Consider the following 18,342-nt stretch of genomic DNA (forward strand, 5'->3'; position numbering starts at 1 on the left):
AGGTTTTTTTCTTTTATTTTGCAGGACTAGGAAATTTGGTTGCAGAAAAAACCACGACATGAAGACAAGCTGCTATATGACATGCAAACAGAGAAACAGGTAACCATTCAGTCTTTTTTATTTTTAACAGCAATTCATGTAATCCTACTTTTAGCCAAATTATTTTAGACTGTACAATTTCTGTTACTTATTCTGTGAGGTAGACAAAGAGGATGTAATTAATGCATTAGATTATGAAACTCAAATTCAGTTGAAACAGAAGAAACAAAACAAAAGAAAAAACACTTATGTTTTGAAATGCACCACAATGGAAAACTCTAGTAAAGACATCTGTAGTGAAAATCCTGAATACCTTATTCAGTTGTTTGTGGGTTTTTTCCTACACTTTAAAACTTAATGCAAATTCATCCTAATCTTCTGAAAGCTTTTGATTTTCACAAAACAATAATTTTGTAAAATCTTCCCTTATGATGTTGCCCTGAACACATCTATCATGCAGTGTATGGGAGAAGCATAACAGAAGAATGTGGCCAGATTATGTAAATACTGAATATATTGGAAGCAAAAGGCAGTTTCATTTTCTGTGGGGAGGGAGAGAAGAGACCATAATCTGATCATGTTGTTAAACAGGGTATCATAATACTTGTGCATGAGTGAACTGAATTAAAATTTCTAAGAAGCTTTTATTTTGACATTTATTAAAAATTAACAATTTTTAATTCTCCATTTTGCAATTTTTACTTTCATTTACAATATTTTTTTCTATGCATGCAATACAGTTTATGTTAATTTGGGGTTAGTCACATAATTATACTTCTCTTAAATGATCTGTGAATACATATAGGTTAAGACATACTCATTTAATGATTTTTGCCTTTTGTTTAATTTCATTTAATTTTGTCTCACATTTTTACTGTAGCATGTGAATATTCTCTTTGGAACAGATATTATACAATGATTAGTTACTGAAAGGAAACTACAGCAGCTTCTTTTCAATACTGGCTTGTTCTGCTCACCTGACACTATACAGCCTGAGGCAAAGTTGCTATATTTCTGAATTTTAGTCTGTTTGTGTTCTAGGATAATTGACTGAGTTTGCAGTTTCAGAACACTGTTTTCAATTACATTCTTTTACCATTTTCAATTACTGTAGAATAGGAAATGAATTAAATTAGATTTCAGTTCAGGATTCTCTTAAATTAATTTCCAGGTTTAAACCATTTATATAAATTTAGATTATGCCAATTAGATTAGCTTTCCATGCACTAACTTTCACTATCCCTTGAAAGATGTAGGGGTAGAGAGTGTTTATAATACAGAACTTAAACTGAAAATTGGAACTAAGTGTTTAGCAATAACAGAATATTATGAATGCCAAACCTCTCCATCATGTCTGAAAAATGTATTTAAAGATTTCTTTTCTTAAACTGAAAGTTGTATCTTCAGACCAATGAAAAGAATATTGTAAAACTGCTAACTATGCATGCTAAATATAGAGGATGTTGAATGCAAATAAAAATATGAAACCTACATTTAAAAAAAAATCTATCCATGCACAATCCTAAATCTGTTTTCTTTTAGGAACACTAGATAGAATTTGATACAAGTTCTATGGGGTTGGGCACAGCTCAAGGTTGTTGAACCTTCCCAATTCTTCTGGCAGAAATGGTAGCCATGCAGAATTTTGCTTTCAGTGAAAGAAATGGTTATGGATTCAAAATTGGCAGAAGTTAATATTAAGTTAAGGTCTGAGTCTGTACAACATTCACTCTTAAAAAAGAAACATCCTTAGAGAGAATTTTTCCATCCCTCATTTCTATCTTACCACAGCAGTGCAGGAAAATATCTAATTTTACATCATAGGGAAATGGAGGATACAAATAAAAGACAAGTGTTGGGGAACTAACACAGAACATTTTTAATCTATAGCAGTGAATCAGGAACAAGTGAGTGAAAGGCCTTCAGAAATTTAAAATCTAGCTACAGAGTATACCACAAATTTCTGAATGGTTTCTAGACTTCATAAAGTCTGTAACTACTTCTACATGTTTCTGAAGCACACAGGAGTCTCTTGTGAGGCAGAATATACTGCTGAGTGGCCCAGCGCAGTCAGATACATTCCTACATATATCTGTCAGTATTCCTGGAGCAGATGGACCCTTCCACTGACTCATTCGATGGAATCCAAGGCTTACTTTGCAGATAAGTGAAGCTTTCTTCTATTATATCCTGCACAAGACTGAGGAACCATGAAACTGCCAGAGAGCTAGATAAGCCGCTTCTAAAAAGGAGTTGTCTGAATAAGGACAGAGTAACTTCAGACAGGCAACTGCCAGCACATGGAACTTGATAAAAACCTTCAGGTCTGAGTCCAAAGAGCAATTCTACATAGTGGTAAAGTTCCTTACACGTTGCAACCTTGGGGTACTTTCTGAAGACATGGGTGGACGGTATCATGAATACAGACACCTATCTTCAAGCTCCATGACAGTAAATTAGTTCTGAGAGTTCTAGCCAGTACTGAGGGAAGAGTAATTTCTTCTGAACTCTGTGGGAACTTTTACTCAGAAAACAAGGATGGACAAGTATTTGAACAGGAAGCACTTACACTACCTTCTTTGTTGCAGACTTTGTTGAGAGATACGAAGATTGTTTTAAGTGTTTTATCTTCTTTCTATGAATTTTGGACATGTACGTAAAATGGCAATATCTTTAAAGGATAACCAACAGCACAGCTACTGGCAAACAGAAATTGTGGAAGTTATTTTTGTATTGACATCTATGTGAATCAAATAAGACACAACTAATATTACTGTACAACTTATCTTCACTGGATTTAAGAGTGATCACTGTGGAAGCACAGTACAGTGCTGAGTACTCTGTGATCTGTATGGTGTTATACAGCATTATAGTCAGCACTATGCTGTATTCAGAGCATCACAAAACACTTGTATAAGACATGCATGATAAAGTGTGGAAGGACTGGTTTTGTTTTTCCAATAGCTAAGAAAAGTGAGACTGTGTTCAAGGAATGAGGATTAAAACAGTAGCAAGGAAGCACTTGTGACACAAGTGAGAGTAAAATCAGTTCTCCACATGATGAGTCAAAACATCCACTGTTAAAATTCCTTGTGTCACTACTGTGATAGGGGAGTGGTTAGACACTGCAGGGAGACTGCCTGTTTGTTATTCAGAGACTGTACTGCATTGCTCCTTATTTAAAGTCGCAGTCTGTTACTTTTACCAGACAGCTGTGTTTTGCTTTTACTGCCTGTCACTGTGTGGCATCAATAAGATTTCATTTTAATTTGAATGTCAATTTAATGTTATATCCTACTGTCATGACAGCACAAAGCACTGTTGTCTTTATGCCAGGATGGCCAAATCTAACTGAGCAGTGACCAGGAAGGGTCGGTCCAGCTGTGGGAATGCCTATGGCTACATCTTCTCTTCCTCACAAAAACTTAAAGGTGTCTCAGGGAGAAAAGTTCTAACTGGACAGGGGAAAAAAAAAAAAATCCCCCAAATGATAAAATTGAAATTCTGAAATTAGAACTGACATTTTCTCAACCAAAAAAAGTAACTGTCACATGAGTCAGTTATGGCTACAACATGTATAAACTTCTATTTTTAGAGATCTATATTGATGTCTTCTACTCTTAGGGAATTAAAGGCATCTTAAAAGTATTTTTTTTGTTTCTTGGATTATAAAAACACTTCCCATGATGGTCAAAAAGAAAAATATATTGGGAAGAGGGACAAAGAAAAACCTTTGCTATTTTTGCAAGCTCTGTTTGAGAGGAGTAAGAAGTAACATAAAGGAAAATTTGTACAACTTTGGCTTCTATTAATAAGATTAACATAATCCACTAACTTCGCACATTGGAAGACTCTCTTCTTTCCTGTGTCGTTGGTATAGAAGATGGAATAATCTGCTAAAACCTGAGATCATCCTCAGGTAAAAAATTTAGTCCCGTTAAGATAATGTTGTCATTTCCTCAGCACTAAAGTATGAATGTCCACAGTCATCCCCTCTGACACCCGCGTAGTGGTAATAGGGGTGAGAACAAACACTTTCTCTTACCCATCCTAACACATATTCACCCTAGTTTGAAGGAAGCAGATTTATATAAGCTTGTTTTACAGGAAGGAGAAAAGTTTTCCCCTTTGTTCCTCATGGGTTTTTCTCCTCTGGTAGACTCAGATTCAGGTATTGCTCAAATTGCAGTTTCATTGACTCTCATTCTTACATACTTACTCCACAAGTCTCATGCTAAATTATTAGCAGAATGTTGTTGTCTCCATTTTTCTGAAGCAGTTTCCTAAAATACAATCACTACAATTTTAGTCCTCAGTCAAAATATTTCTTAGTTTCTCAAAACAGTTGAGAAAGAATAGATTTTTTTCATGGTTCTTTCCAGTAAAAAAAAATATCTCTACCCATTGTGCTAAAACCATTTCCTTGAAACCATCTTGCAGTTACAGGTGAAAGAATAAAATTACTATCATTTCTAGCTTCCATTCTGTATTGTTCTTACCCTGAAACAATTTCCTGTATAGCAGATTTCATTACAACTTGAATCCTATATAGATTTCCTTTTATATACATACTGATTTTAGAATTTATAAAAACCACTCAGATTCTGAGTTTATAGAATTCTGTTTTATTATGGCAGTAATGACATTCTGAAAATAGAAATAAAATTTTCTTTATCACATTTCTGTTCTCATGGATCCTTATCTTCTTCTTCTGTTGTATTTGTAAATTTATCATCATCCACGTCATTCACAATGTTAAAAAAGATGTAAAGGTAGTTGCACAGAACTGAAATAGTAACCTTTTAAGTCAGTATTTTTAATAAAACATTGCAATGGTTCTAAATTTCAAGCTTCAAAGCTGCACTAATCTTAATTTCAATAGCATTAATGGGAAGAAAAGTACTACAAAGACCAACAATTAAGAGCAGTTGATATATCCCTTGTGGACAGCAAGAACTCAACAACCAAATAGGGAATAACCAGAACTGATTTACCACTAGATTTATTACACCATCACTTCTAGCTCTTTCTAGTAGTCTTATTATTCAATTTCATTCACACTGAAATATGTATTTTTCGTTTCCTTCAGTGAGACCACAGTTAATACTCTTTTAACTTTCTTGTTTTAGTAATTTTAAAGTATCTGGCATTATATTTCAGTCTGAAAAGTGAATAAATAAACTGCAGAGTAATCTTTCAGGGAAGTTAATTCCAGCTGTAAACTACAGCTTCAATAATCCAAACAGATAATTATAATTTTGTATATATATTTTGCATATGTATATAATTATATATGTGTATATATAATTATGTATATGTATATAATTATATTTTGTAAATGTACTTAACAAATAAAAAATGGCCACATTTGTTTAGTAACTGCATTGGAACTGCACCAAAAAGTGCAATCCCATCAAATAATGAGTATAAATTTCTGGTAATCTTTAAAATATTGCTAGGTTTGGACTCTCAGCAAAAGAATGAGTCAGCACTGCAGCCAATTTTCAAAGCATTTCAAGAGAATGCATCTTGTGCTTGTAGCAATTTATAAATTGTGAAGAATCACACACTGAAGTGTTTGGAAGTAACATAGAATATGTTTTCTTGTTAGAGTTGATGGAAATCACCTGGTTAGATGGTCACTATCTCAAAATGTATTGTCTTGAATCTACCTTCCTGAAAATACATGGAAAAGTAAGGAAGTAGATGGTATTTACAAATGGGGTCTGTCTCCTGTGAGAACAGACAGAAGGAAAAGTGATTACAGATAAACATTTCAAAATGAACTGCTGCCAGTTGATCACATGATATATTAAATGAGATATTTGGCAAGAAAAAAAGAAGAGGAAAAGGTTATGAAGACATATAAAAGTGAGTCTTGCCTCTGTACACGGTATTGTTAAGTTTACTGCTAGAAGACTGTTAAATTCTGTCTATACACTTCAGAAAACGTAAAACAGCTTGGAATGCTAGAAGACTAGAGATTCAAAATTAATCAATCAGCCAGGAAAAAAAAAAAAAAAAAAGCCTTAAGACATGAATTATCATATGTTAACTTACATAGAAAAATCTGGTACAGGAGAGTAAATCTTATTAGAATTGTGAACTGAAGTGTAACAAAATCAAGCTATTGGATGCAGATATTAAGCAAAATTCCATCTTTAAATAAAATACTATTTTTAAACACCTAAACAGTAGGTGGAACTCATCACTGCAGCAAGATTTGATTCAAGACCCTTGAAATCAGAGCCCTTAAAATAAGTTTACTTTTAAAACAAATTATTTGTTCCATTTTTCAAAGCAAAAATTCTACAGTCTCTATAGGCAAATCAGAGTAGATTTGCCTAGTGGTTCTTTCTGAATTATGTAACTTAAAATGAAAGAATATATGCTATCTACATTTAAAAAAAAAAAAAAAAAAAGGAATCACTTTAATACATTTCCTCTAGCCAGAGAATCCTTCCTTTCCTTTATGGTTCTGCAAGAAAATACCACTAAAGGTAGGATTATAAGATTTCAGATTTACCAGGCACAGCAAAAGCACAGAGGGAAAGTGAATGATTTCTACTTATTCCACTGTTGGCTCCAATCCAAAGTGAAACTAGCAGATGTACTAGAAAGAGCTATGATTCCATCTCTGTGACACGGCACAGTGAGGTGCTCTGCTCTGCAGGATTCAACAGGAGCTCATGGAAGCTGATTTAAAAGGCAATAAATTGAAGGCAAAAAGTACTTGGTGATTCCCTGAAACTTGGACAAAATATCTGTTTATGTGTGTAGTTATCTCCAAAGTTATTCCCCCCAAAAGACTCATTGTTTTGCCAGCTAAATTACTTAAATTAATTACATGCAAACTGTGGGACAAGTGCACCATTCATCAAAACTTGTTCATGCAGGTATCCTTCCAGCATACTCCACCCTGATTCTGACAATCAGTCAGGACACAACAAGAGTGTGCACCCAGGCACACTATTGTTTTTATTCTCATTTGTACTCATCTTTTAAAATTTGACTGCAGGGATTGAATGTTTCCTTTTTAAAACCTTGTAGTCTATAAGTCTTCTGTGACAGTATAACACTAATATATTCAACCCACATGTCACAATTCACTCTTTCACACCCCACTGCTAAGTCTTCAAACTTAGGCTTTATAAATTTAAAATATTACAATTTTGCTTTTAGTAATGTTCTTAAATTACTAACATCTATCCAGCCATGTAAGAAATTAAAAGTCAGTCTGATAACCACAGTGCATTCTGGGAAATCATCTTCACCATTCCATGAGAAATCACTGCAGCTGAAAAATACACATTTCCCCACAAAACAGACAATCAGATAAGATTTGTGAGCTACTTACTTGTGTAAGTGAGCTGAAATCCTTGGTCAGTATCAGATCCATTGGTATTAAACTCTATCCACAAATGATTAGAGGTGCTATTAAGGATAACTCCCATCATGTCACTTTTGGTGAAGGAACCCAGAGAGCGTGAAGAACTGTCTTTTCCATCATACACCTTGTAGAAACAAAATAGTAATATGAAACTGGACATCAAATCTAAATATTTGAAAAATGTTAATTTATGTAATACTTTCAAAGTTAGCTATGTATTGCTAATAGTTTCTCCAAAAAGTCAATATTTCCATTTTGTGAGGTACATACCACTTGATTATGCAGTTCAGTGAAATATTCTATCACCCTTAAGGTATTTTATGGGTTTTTTTCTTGTCAGTTTTGTGAGCTCATCTTGAATGAAATTAATATTTATATATGACTGTATCTGAGGTTTTATAAACTCATTATTTTTCATGGTTATTCACAAAGGCTAACAGAAGTATAATTTCTGAAATCACCATTGAAGTAAGGCTGTGAGAGGTAAACCCCATTCTACGCTGTTCTCTCCTTTCTGGAGATGTCAGCAGCAGAACTGAAGTATTAAAGTCAATCTGTCACCTTTTATTTCAGACTCTGAGTCTGCAGTATTTTTATTTTTTTTTTACTATAAGTTTTAACAAAGAAAGACAGGTCTTCAAAAAGGCATGTGGGTCTATTTTCAAACCGGGATGTTCTTATTTAACCATGTTACTTTATTGCAAACTTTCAGTGGAGGACTAAATCAACAATATTAACCTCGGTAATTTTTCAAATCCTAGAATGAAAAAGAATTGTACACCAATACAGGACAAGCAAAGAGTTAGTATTGGCTAGGGGGTGAAATTTTTTTTTTCTTATTGCAAAACATTGAAAACCATAAAATGCCAAAATAGTCTTCTGTGGGGTTTTTTTGTCTCACGATGAATGATAATAAGCTAATTTCTTCTTTAAATTGCATAAATCACCTGTACTTTCTCACAGAAAAAAAAAAAAAAAAGACAAATATGCATATTTTAAGTACTTTTAAAACACACACCATACATAATGTGGATACTTATACAAAAGCAAGTAATGAATCTGAACAGCCGATTTCTAATATGAAGTAAAAGATAATTTACCCTGACTTTATATGGCCTAGAGTCACTGTAGATAATTAGTGCAAAAACTACAATTACTGTGTCTGCATCTTCATCTATCAATTCATAGACATTGTTGTCCAGTGAAGATTTATACTGATTCCAGCCAGAAGCAGGCAGTGACCCCTTTAACAGTCTAAATTGCTACATTTGGGTCACAGGCACTTACTTCTTTCTATTTGAATGTCCAGTTAGATCTACTAATGAAATTTAGAAATGCATCTTTTGAGAGTACAGACCATGGCAACTACATTTATGGATGATGACCAACAGTTAAAAGCAGAGCTATTTCCTCAGTGAGAAAATACCAGCATACCATCAATATAGAATGAATGTCTTGAAAGTACCTCATTCATCTCAAGTGCAACATTAGCAAAATAAAATAATAAAAACAACGTGCATAAAGATTTTTTTAAGATAAAAGCATAAATTCAGTGCAATAAACATACACAGATAAAGATAATGACCTTGACTAAAAGAAGCTTTTGAAAAATAATATATTATGCTAGCCATTGACAGAACAATACCTATTATTTATTATCCTTATTACTAAGGCAAAGATTGTCTTATATCAGGGCATGAGCTATCGGAAGACATAATCAATTGTATTTAAGATTCATGCAAACAGTAACACATACTTAATGTCTACCTGTTAGCAGAAATATGACTTCAAACTGTGCTAAGAGTATCTGAAAAAATACCTCCAAGCTTCTACCATTGTCCTGAACCAGAACTACAGATCACTTTCATGGACTGATTACAGTCTATTATTAAAGGTGGAAATACATTGTACAAAACAAATAGGCATTCATTCACTGTAAGATTTATTTTTAACAACATTCTGAACATACATATTATGCAAAAAAAACAGCTATATTTTACTTGGTTTGAGATATATTAGTTTGAATGGAATAATCTACCTTAATTGTCATTAATAAAAAATGCTATCTATGTTAAAATAAAAGTAATTTTTATTCATCTTTAAAAGAAAACATAACAGCTAATTACTGCAGTCGTCCCTTAGACATCCTGTTCCAATAGTCTACTTCACTGACTGTTCCAGATACTCTTCCTACATGAAGATCAGCAAGTTAAATAAAAGTATTTCTCAAGATTAATCCAGACATAAATGGAAACATCGTTTTATGAAATAAAAATGATATAAGAGGGATCATGTGAAATCAGCTGTAAAAAAATCATGCCAATTTTTAACTGCTGACAGTTGTCCAGCTGTTCTTAACATTACAGACATAACCAGGTACTTGTCTACTCTAGTAACTGAAACAATGTTAGTGAAAAAATATAACCTTTGGCTCTCTTCTGTCTATAATGATCACTTGTTTGAACCATCCCTGGGAAAGAAAAATCATTTTCCTTAACAATTCTTGGCCATGGTTTGGTATTTAGTGTGGGCCAAGGACCAATTCCAATAAGCAACTTGTGTGCAACCATTGTGTTCTGTCATATGTGACAGTCTCCAGAGTCAGAGAAAACATTTGATACACTAGTCTAGACATTCTAACTATTAATTCATATACAGTGTGCATGTTTAACTCATTTAGGAGAACCCATTTGCAATATAATTCACACACTACAATTATTAAATACTGTTTTCTCTTTTATGAAGAAATAAGGAGGGTCAGTTTGGCCAAAGAGATTAAAAACATGAAATTACATTCTGGTTTTCCTCTTACCTCTAGCAAGTTCGTGGTAATTACATTACAAACATTTCACCATAGGTAGCCATTTTAAAAAATTGCAAAATTTCAAGTGACAGTTAAAGCAGCAAGATTGGGAGACTGAAGTATTAGTAAGTGATAAAGGATAAGATGCTTTTTTTTTTTTTTTCTTTCTTAAAAAAAAAAAAAAAAAAACCCAGGATAATCCAGGTACTCAGTTTTGCCATACGCCTCAAAATGGTGATTCTGTTTCCATTTCTTTACTGGAGTTCAGATTTCTTTCCCAGTACTTCAATTTCAAGCTTTGTCACAGATGTAAAAGGTTTTGCCTGTGACTTATAGTCATTAACGTGCACGTATTCTCCTTGAAAGCATTAGTTTTCACCCTTCCTCATGCACACATTCTTACTGATGCCAGAAATGCCCTTGAAAATTATTTGTAATGCCCTATGCACCACAGCCTCAATATCCAGCCTCAGTATTCCCACTTGTGCCAACAGTAAACCTAGTTGAATATATACTGCTGAAGGTGGTTTATATTTTCAAAGCCAGTAAACAGTGTCAGAGTAGCAGTCCAGTCACCACGGCTAGACTGTCTATATAGTATTTATTGTCACTACACCCTCGGCACACATTTAATGCAGACCTACCAACACCCTCACAAATCTTTCCTGAGAAAGCATTAGTTCAGGAGCTGCATAGGCCAGGGACTGTTTCTGAGAGACAGCTTGAGCAAGCCACCTTGTTTTGTAAGATTAGAGACTTTAATGTTATGGAGGTAGTCAACCTGCAGAAGCTGGCCTTGGGGGCAGTGGGGAATAATCACAACACTGTTTGGAGCACTAGGATAAATGTAGCCAGAGCATTCAGGGATGCCCCATGCCACCTAAGCATTTGTGAGGAACTAAAAGGGAAGGATGCCCCATGCCATCTAAGCATTTGTGAGGAACTTGCTCTACTGCTGGGATTAAAATATGAAGGCAAGAGAAGACAGTGCTACAATTAATCACGAGGTGAAATGCTCTAGTAACAGTGCTAATGTATCTGCACCTGCTGTGGGAATGTAAAAACAGACAATCACCTGAAGGAGAAGGAAATGCTGGCTAGATTTTCTTAAACTCCAATTTCTCATTCTAACAGTAAAAAGAAATTACTTACAACTAAACACTGCCATTTTCCTTAATCACAGAGATTTTTATGGCATAAAATTTCCAAAGGGAAATGCTTTTAAAATACTGCTTTGATGGTTTGAGAGATAATTCCTGTATATCTGGCTGACGTTGTTATGCATCTTTCTATATATATTCCCAAATCCTTTCATTACATCCTAGTGGAATTTTTAGCAATCCTACCTCAAACAAATAGTAATACTATATACTTCATAAGACATTCATGGTGCGTTGACCTTGGAATTATCAGGATTGTTTCTCACACTTCATTTACTCACTCCTCTTTTTCACATATTATTGCGCAGAAATATTTGCCCTTTCTTAAACAGGCTTCCCCAGAAGTGCCACCACCTTAGCTGGGGAGCTCAGCTGTGCCCTGCAGTGGTTGGAGCTGGCTGGGAGTGCCTGTGTCCGGCACGGGGCAGCCCCGGCCGCTCCTCACAGAGGCTGCCCTTGTAGGCCCCCACTAACAAAACCTGTGCACCTACACCCAATGTAAAGTTACATATTTTCTTTAAAAACAGAGTAAGAAATTCAGGTGGCAAAATGCCCTATATTTCAGCACAAGATTTATAAATATTCTTAATCCTTATTGCATTCCTCACAAACTGCCTGCAAGGCAGTCTTGGGGCTTTCTTCTGTGCAGACACAGGATAGAAGGTTGGTGTTTATTTTGCTCATATTTAGAGTACAAGTATGAAAGAAATCAAAATTCAGAAGTAATAGTTCCTGACAAACCTGTGGGAAAGGTAAGACTTTGGAGAGTGTCTTAATTTCCCAATTGCTTGGATTGTCAATCTGGTTAGAGCAGAGGTGCTAATCTCTTCTCCCTGGTGTCCAGTGGTAGGACACGTGAGAATGGTTCAAAGATGCACAAAGGGAGGTTTAGACTGGACATTAGGAAGCATTTCTTTATCAAGAGGGTGGTCAAACACTGGAACAGACTTCCTAGAGATGTGGTTGATGCCCCAAGCCTGTCAGTGTTTAAGAGGCATTTGGACAGTGCCCTTAATCACATGCTTTAACATTTGGTCATCCCTGAAGTGGTCAGGCAGTTGGGCTAGATGATTGTTGCAGGTTCTTTCCAACCAAACAAATTCTATTCTATTCTATTCTATTCTATTCTATTCTATTCTATTCTATTCTATTCTATTCTATTCTACTCCATTCCATTCCATTCCATTCTATTCTGAATCATTTCAGCAAATGTAAGTAAGATAAAGTATTATTATATATTTCTTGTTGAAAATTTAGGTGTTGTAGTCCATAAAATATTTCCCTTTTTCCTGATATTAAAAAGCCTAATTTCCTCCAAAAAAAAGTAAAAATAAAATGAAAAAGGAATGCAATAGTGACCTCTGATTAATTATTGAAAAAGACAAATATATGACCCAGTATGAAGAAGACATCACTCCACATGTGTACAAACAAAACTGACAGTTCTAAAGATGATATCACTGAAATATGAGTCTGTAGAGGACTGAAGAAGGTTAAAAACAAAACAGAGGACATTTTTTTGCTTCTGTATGCAGTACTGCCTTGTGATATCCATTTGAGTCATATATAGTTATGGTCTGTGCATGTGCAGAAAGGCAAAGTGGAACTGTGGAAAGTGCAGACACAGGCAATGATTGAGGAGCAACTGTCTTAGAAAGAGAGACTAAGTTTGGACAGGAGGAGACTGAGCAGGGATATGACTGAAGTTGACCAAATCATGAAGACTTTAGAGATAGTGAATGCAAAATTACTCGTCAAATGCTGTATTGTTAGAGCAAAGGAGTACTCAATAACGTCTGATGTTTCATTAATCAACTAATGCTATTGATTTCAAAGAGATGAAAGAAACTAATTCTTTAGACAGTAGGTAGTGAAATTCCAGGATTTGCTGTCATAGAAGAGGTTTCTAGAAGTATCAACTAATTTTGAGGACAACCAAAATTTCAAGGCAACCTGTGGGTAGCATATGGAAGAGACAGCAAAATGTTGTCTAACTAACCCAGCAGCTGTGGATGTTTTGGGAGCAAAAGGGCAATGGAGCACAGACGGTGCCCAAGCTTGTATATTTTACCTAAATAAAACAACATATCATATTATCATAGAGATCATACTGAGCTATATGGACCACTTGGTTCAACTCAGCAAGGTTATGTTTCCAAGATAACTGATATTGTTTTGGAAAACAAAAATTCTACATGCTGGCTTCCTACATTAGGTTGACGGAATGTTCACTGCTTTCAGCTAGCAGATTTTAAATCATCACAAAAAAAATGTCTTTTTATTGGTAAGCAGGCAGTTCGTATCATCTCATGATGCATAACAAGACTGGAAAGAACATTTCTTTCAGTCTAGAAGACTATGTCCTATAGATCAACTGAAGAAATCAGAAGCTGCATTGAAAGTTTATAAAACCTGAATACTAGAAATAATTTAGCCACTAATATAAACAAAGCTAGGACACAATCCCAAACAGTAACATTGTTGTACACTCTGTTCAACATCTGCTACATTTTCAGTCAAGATTTTGGCCTGCTTCGTTTGGCAGCCTTCCAGACAATGCCTGGGTAAGTTTGGGGGCTAGATCAAGAGCTGATTCCAATGGAAATAACATACCAGGACATCCTGCTTGGGAGTGGAGAGGAAATTGGCTTTATTTTTATAAGTACAGGTTATGGAGAGGCTATGGGGGAAGAGAGTTTAACTGTATAAATGGGAGTTGTTCTGTGCCTGTTGCCTCAGAACCAGAGAACAGGCCTTGCAGTACAGACAACAAACAATTTTGCCTTTGCTTCCTTTGGATCCTCAGGACTATTTTGCTAAAAGATCTATGAAAGAAGAAAATACCTAACAGATTGTTCAGAACAGCTTTCTCTCACTCAAATCCTTCTTGTATCTCCAGGGAATATCTCTAAGTAAGCTTGGCATTACTCATGAAAAGTTCTGAGGGATAATGGAGTTTCTTGAATGTTTGTTTAGGGTTTTCTAAGGGATTTTTTTTTGTTGTTCAGGTACTTTATTAAATTATTTATAAACTTCATATGTGCAAAGCTTCTGGAAGACTTATGTACCATATAAAAGCATCTCAGTGGGCAATTAAGTTCTTCCTTGTCTGCTTCATCTATGCAGAGAGCCAACGTTAATGGGATGAGCTTCAACAAGGCCAAGTGTCAGGTCCTGCACTTGGGCCACAACAACCCCCTGCATGGCTACAGGCTTGGGGAGGTGTGGCTGGAGAGCTGTCTGGAAGAGAAGGGTCTGGGGGTTCTGATTGACAAGCATCTGAACATGAGCCAGCAGTGTGCCCGGGTGGCCAAGAAAGCCAACGGCATCCTGGCTTGTATCAGCCATAGTGTGACCAGCAGAAGTAGGGAGGTGATGGTCCCCCTGTGCTCTGCACTGGTGAGGCCACACCTGGAGTATTGTGTCCAGTTTTGGGCACCTCAATACGAGAGAGATATCGAGGTGCTGGAGCGAGTGCAGAGGAGGGCAACAAAGCTGGTGAAGGGCCTGGAGAATAAATCCTATGAGGAGCGATTGAAGGAGCTGGGACTGTTTAGTTTGAGGAAGAGAAGGCTGAGGGGGGACCTCATCACTCTCTACAACTACCTGAAAAGACATTGTAGAGAGGTTGGTGCTGGTCTCTTCTCACAGGTGATTAGTGACAGAACAAGGGGGAACGGCTTTAAACTGCAACAGGGGAGGTTCAGACAGGAGGTTCCTTCTTTTTCACAGAAAGAGTGGTCAGACAGTGGAATAGGCTGCCCAGGGATGTGGTGGAGTCACCATCCCTGGATGTGTTTAAGGGTCGTTTAGATGAGATGTGGGGGATATGGTGTAGGGGAGAACTTTGTAGAGTAGGGCTGATGGTTGGACTCGATGATCCCAAGGGTCTTTTCCCACCTGAATGATTCTGTGATATCTGTGAAAAATACTTCTGGGGATCTGCACTGTCAGACCATGGAAGATAGGAGCAAAGGACAATATAGACCACACTTTGCCCACCTACTCCATTCTCTTTGATCTAAAAGGCCAAGGTCTTGCAGTGCTTCATACATGGTGGCCACACAAACGAAAGTATTATCAAGGATTTTGTGGCTAAAAATGGAGGAAATGCTGTTCTTTCACTGTAACTTTATAATACTATTGGAGATTCTTAAAAGTTTTGCTTATTTCATGCTCTAATCCAGTCTGTACTTGCTGGAAAGAACAGGTATAATAACAAAGATATGAATGTCTATATTAATAAAGACAATACTTAAAGGGAAGTTATTACTTGCGATTTTTATTTTTCTTTTCCTCTGACCTCTTAATGTCTTGTACTTTTCAGGAAATGTATAACTTTAAATTGAATTGCCACACATAGCTAGTGAAAGGTTTCCCTGCCCATGGGGAACTAAATGATCTTTAAAGGTCCCTTCCAACACAAAACATTCTATGATTCCATGATTTACATAGGGAGTCTCTTAAGATGACAAAATGGATAAAAGTATGGCCACCAAAATTTGAACCATAACAATGTTATCTTTAAACTCCTTGTGGGAAGCATTTAGTGCACATAAAAATAGTAAAATCAAGTTAGAAAAACAGACAGCAATTTTTAACATGTTAAATTGGTTGCTTTGAGATCCCCAGAAATCAAGATGCTAACTGAATTCTGACTACTTGGTGATTCGAAATATCAATTAAGTCTGAAAATTTAGAGACACAAATTTGAAAGAGTAGTTTCATGTATGCTCAACACTTGAGATGAATGTCATGAATTTCAGTACATACAAGAATGCAGCAGCCATTATTAAAGAAAAGAGATTATAGCCATACTGTAGAAAAGTACATTACATGTTCAAAATCTGTATCTATTTAGGTCATCTTTCAAAGGCTACCTACAACATAAAAGAATGAAAGCCATCTTCTGTAACTACAGTTTTAGTCAATATTACAATCATATATGTTAGCTAGCTTCTTTAAATTTAAATGAGCAAATTAATTAATTTGAAAGAAAAACCCAACAGTTCTGTGCAAGACAAGTAAAATAAGAAAATAAAAACCTACCAAAAATGTACCAAAATTAAAACCTGCCCTTTGTTAATTAGTCACCATGCTACAATTTTAAACATTGCTGCAAACAGAAAATAATACAGACACTTTAGTATTCAAAATCCAAGTTCACATTTTAGGTTTTCTTTTTAGTTTTTAACCTACTGTAGACAGCCTAATACATATATAAATGTAACTGAACTCTTAATGTCACCTATAGTTTCTTTGAATCTAGTGTAGGTCATTGAATATAGTGTAAAGAAATTTATGCTATTCACATAGAATCTATTCATTTTGTGTGAGAAAGTGAAATGAAAATAAAAAATAATTGGTGTTAAAAAGCAGAGTTGTTCATGCAATGTGAATGTTGAGCATTATAAAAAGTAAAATTATTTTCTTTTTACCTTAACAATATCTCCCTCACACAGCTGAAAGCTCCTGGCTCTAAGATGGATCCCTTTTCCAGCTTCTGTTTCAATTTTATAGATACATTCATGGTTGTTGTCATAATTAGATGGAAAATTTGGAGACAGCAGTGTTCCTTCATTTCCAGAGACAGTTGCTCCACATTCAGCTAAAGAAAACAGACACATTTAAAAAAAAAAAAAAAAAAAAAGTGAATTATCCATTTCAAGAAAATATGGGTTATTTGTAGTAATATTTAGATTCTATGAAAACTCTAACGGGCTATGTAGGAAAAGTATAGTTCTGACAGATTAGTTCTGACAGATTTCACTTGCAGGACAAACTCCTAGAAACCCTTCCAAAGTTGCTATCATCTCCTGCATTTCACTGGGAATGTTTATTAAGTACACTTGGGTGCTTTTACACAATTCCTTTTACCTCCAGTTTATCCCTTGGTCCTCCCATCAAAGTAACCTATAATGCAGGTTAGCCAGATTCCATAAAAATTAGATGTTTTGTTGAAGTATAGTTATTGTGGTAACATTTCAAATAAATGCAACACTACTTTTAATATTCAGCTTTATAAATAAATATTAGAAAAAACAGACAATGAGCTGCTGAGATAAAAGAATCTGGCAATAAATCAAGAGCATTCAAACATATTTTTCTTCATCTGAAATAAAAACAAAAAGCTAAAAAACAAACCAACAGTTATTGACATCAGTCAGGGTCAAGCAGAAAACTCCATTCTTTTCCGGGTAAAGATTAGGCGAGTCTGTTTCACAGCCATCTGTATTAAGAATTTATTGACACTTTCAGTAGACATTTTTGTCATTGCTCCCCAGTAAAGAAAATGATAAAGGGAAGAAAGAGTGGTATGTTTCAGCCCATGGGCTCAATTTGAGTTCTGAATAAAGACTAATAAAATTATTCCAAATGTGCAATATAAATTTAGCACATAAATCAAAACATCCAAACAGATAGAAAATAATATTGATATACTGTTCAAATATTCAAAATGCTTGAAAATGGCCTACAAACACATTATAAAACCCCATAGTAACAGTAACATACTAGTATTAATCTAATTTTTTTTAAAAGGGGATGAAATTGATATTTATATCTCATTGTTCAGTTTAAAGATAAAATATACTCTGTTAAATACAGATTTTGACCAAAACATTCAGACCTCATTCAGAGTTTGGATATAAAACCTGTTATAACAATGAAAATAATAATAAATTAACATGTAATTGTAAATCAACAGATATATTTTATCAAAGATGTGATAAGTTTAAATTTTTTTTTTTTTCTATGAATGTTAAATATATTTTTAGGGTTTATAAGACATTAAAAGATACATTTTTGGAAGTGTGAGGGATTTACAATTTTAGGTAAAACAGTATAGTTTAACAAGTATGTATGTAAATAATAATTCTGAAAATATAATGTAAGGATAAACCAGAAAGATGTATCAGAAAATAAATCATTTAAACATATTTAAACGTATT

General features: G+C 34.9%; 1 protein-coding gene across 1 annotated transcript in view; it reads right to left on the reverse strand.

Moving 5' to 3' along the window:
- CSMD1 (CUB and Sushi multiple domains 1) overlaps window positions 1–18,342 on the reverse strand; it is a 1,262,314-nt gene that overhangs the window by 244,644 nt on the left and 999,328 nt on the right. Inside the window, exons 22-23 of the mRNA XM_074922368.1 lie at window positions 16,831–17,000; window positions 7,397–7,553 (exon numbers count right to left, since the gene is read on the reverse strand). Of these exons, the coding sequence (XP_074778469.1) occupies window positions 7,397–7,553; window positions 16,831–17,000 (327 nt within the window). The remainder of the gene's footprint in view (window positions 1–7,396; window positions 7,554–16,830; window positions 17,001–18,342) is intronic.

The sequence above is a fragment of the Athene noctua genome, chromosome 1, assembly GCF_965140245.1.
Source record: "Athene noctua chromosome 1, bAthNoc1.hap1.1, whole genome shotgun sequence".
Taxonomy (NCBI): domain Eukaryota; kingdom Metazoa; phylum Chordata; class Aves; order Strigiformes; family Strigidae; genus Athene; species Athene noctua.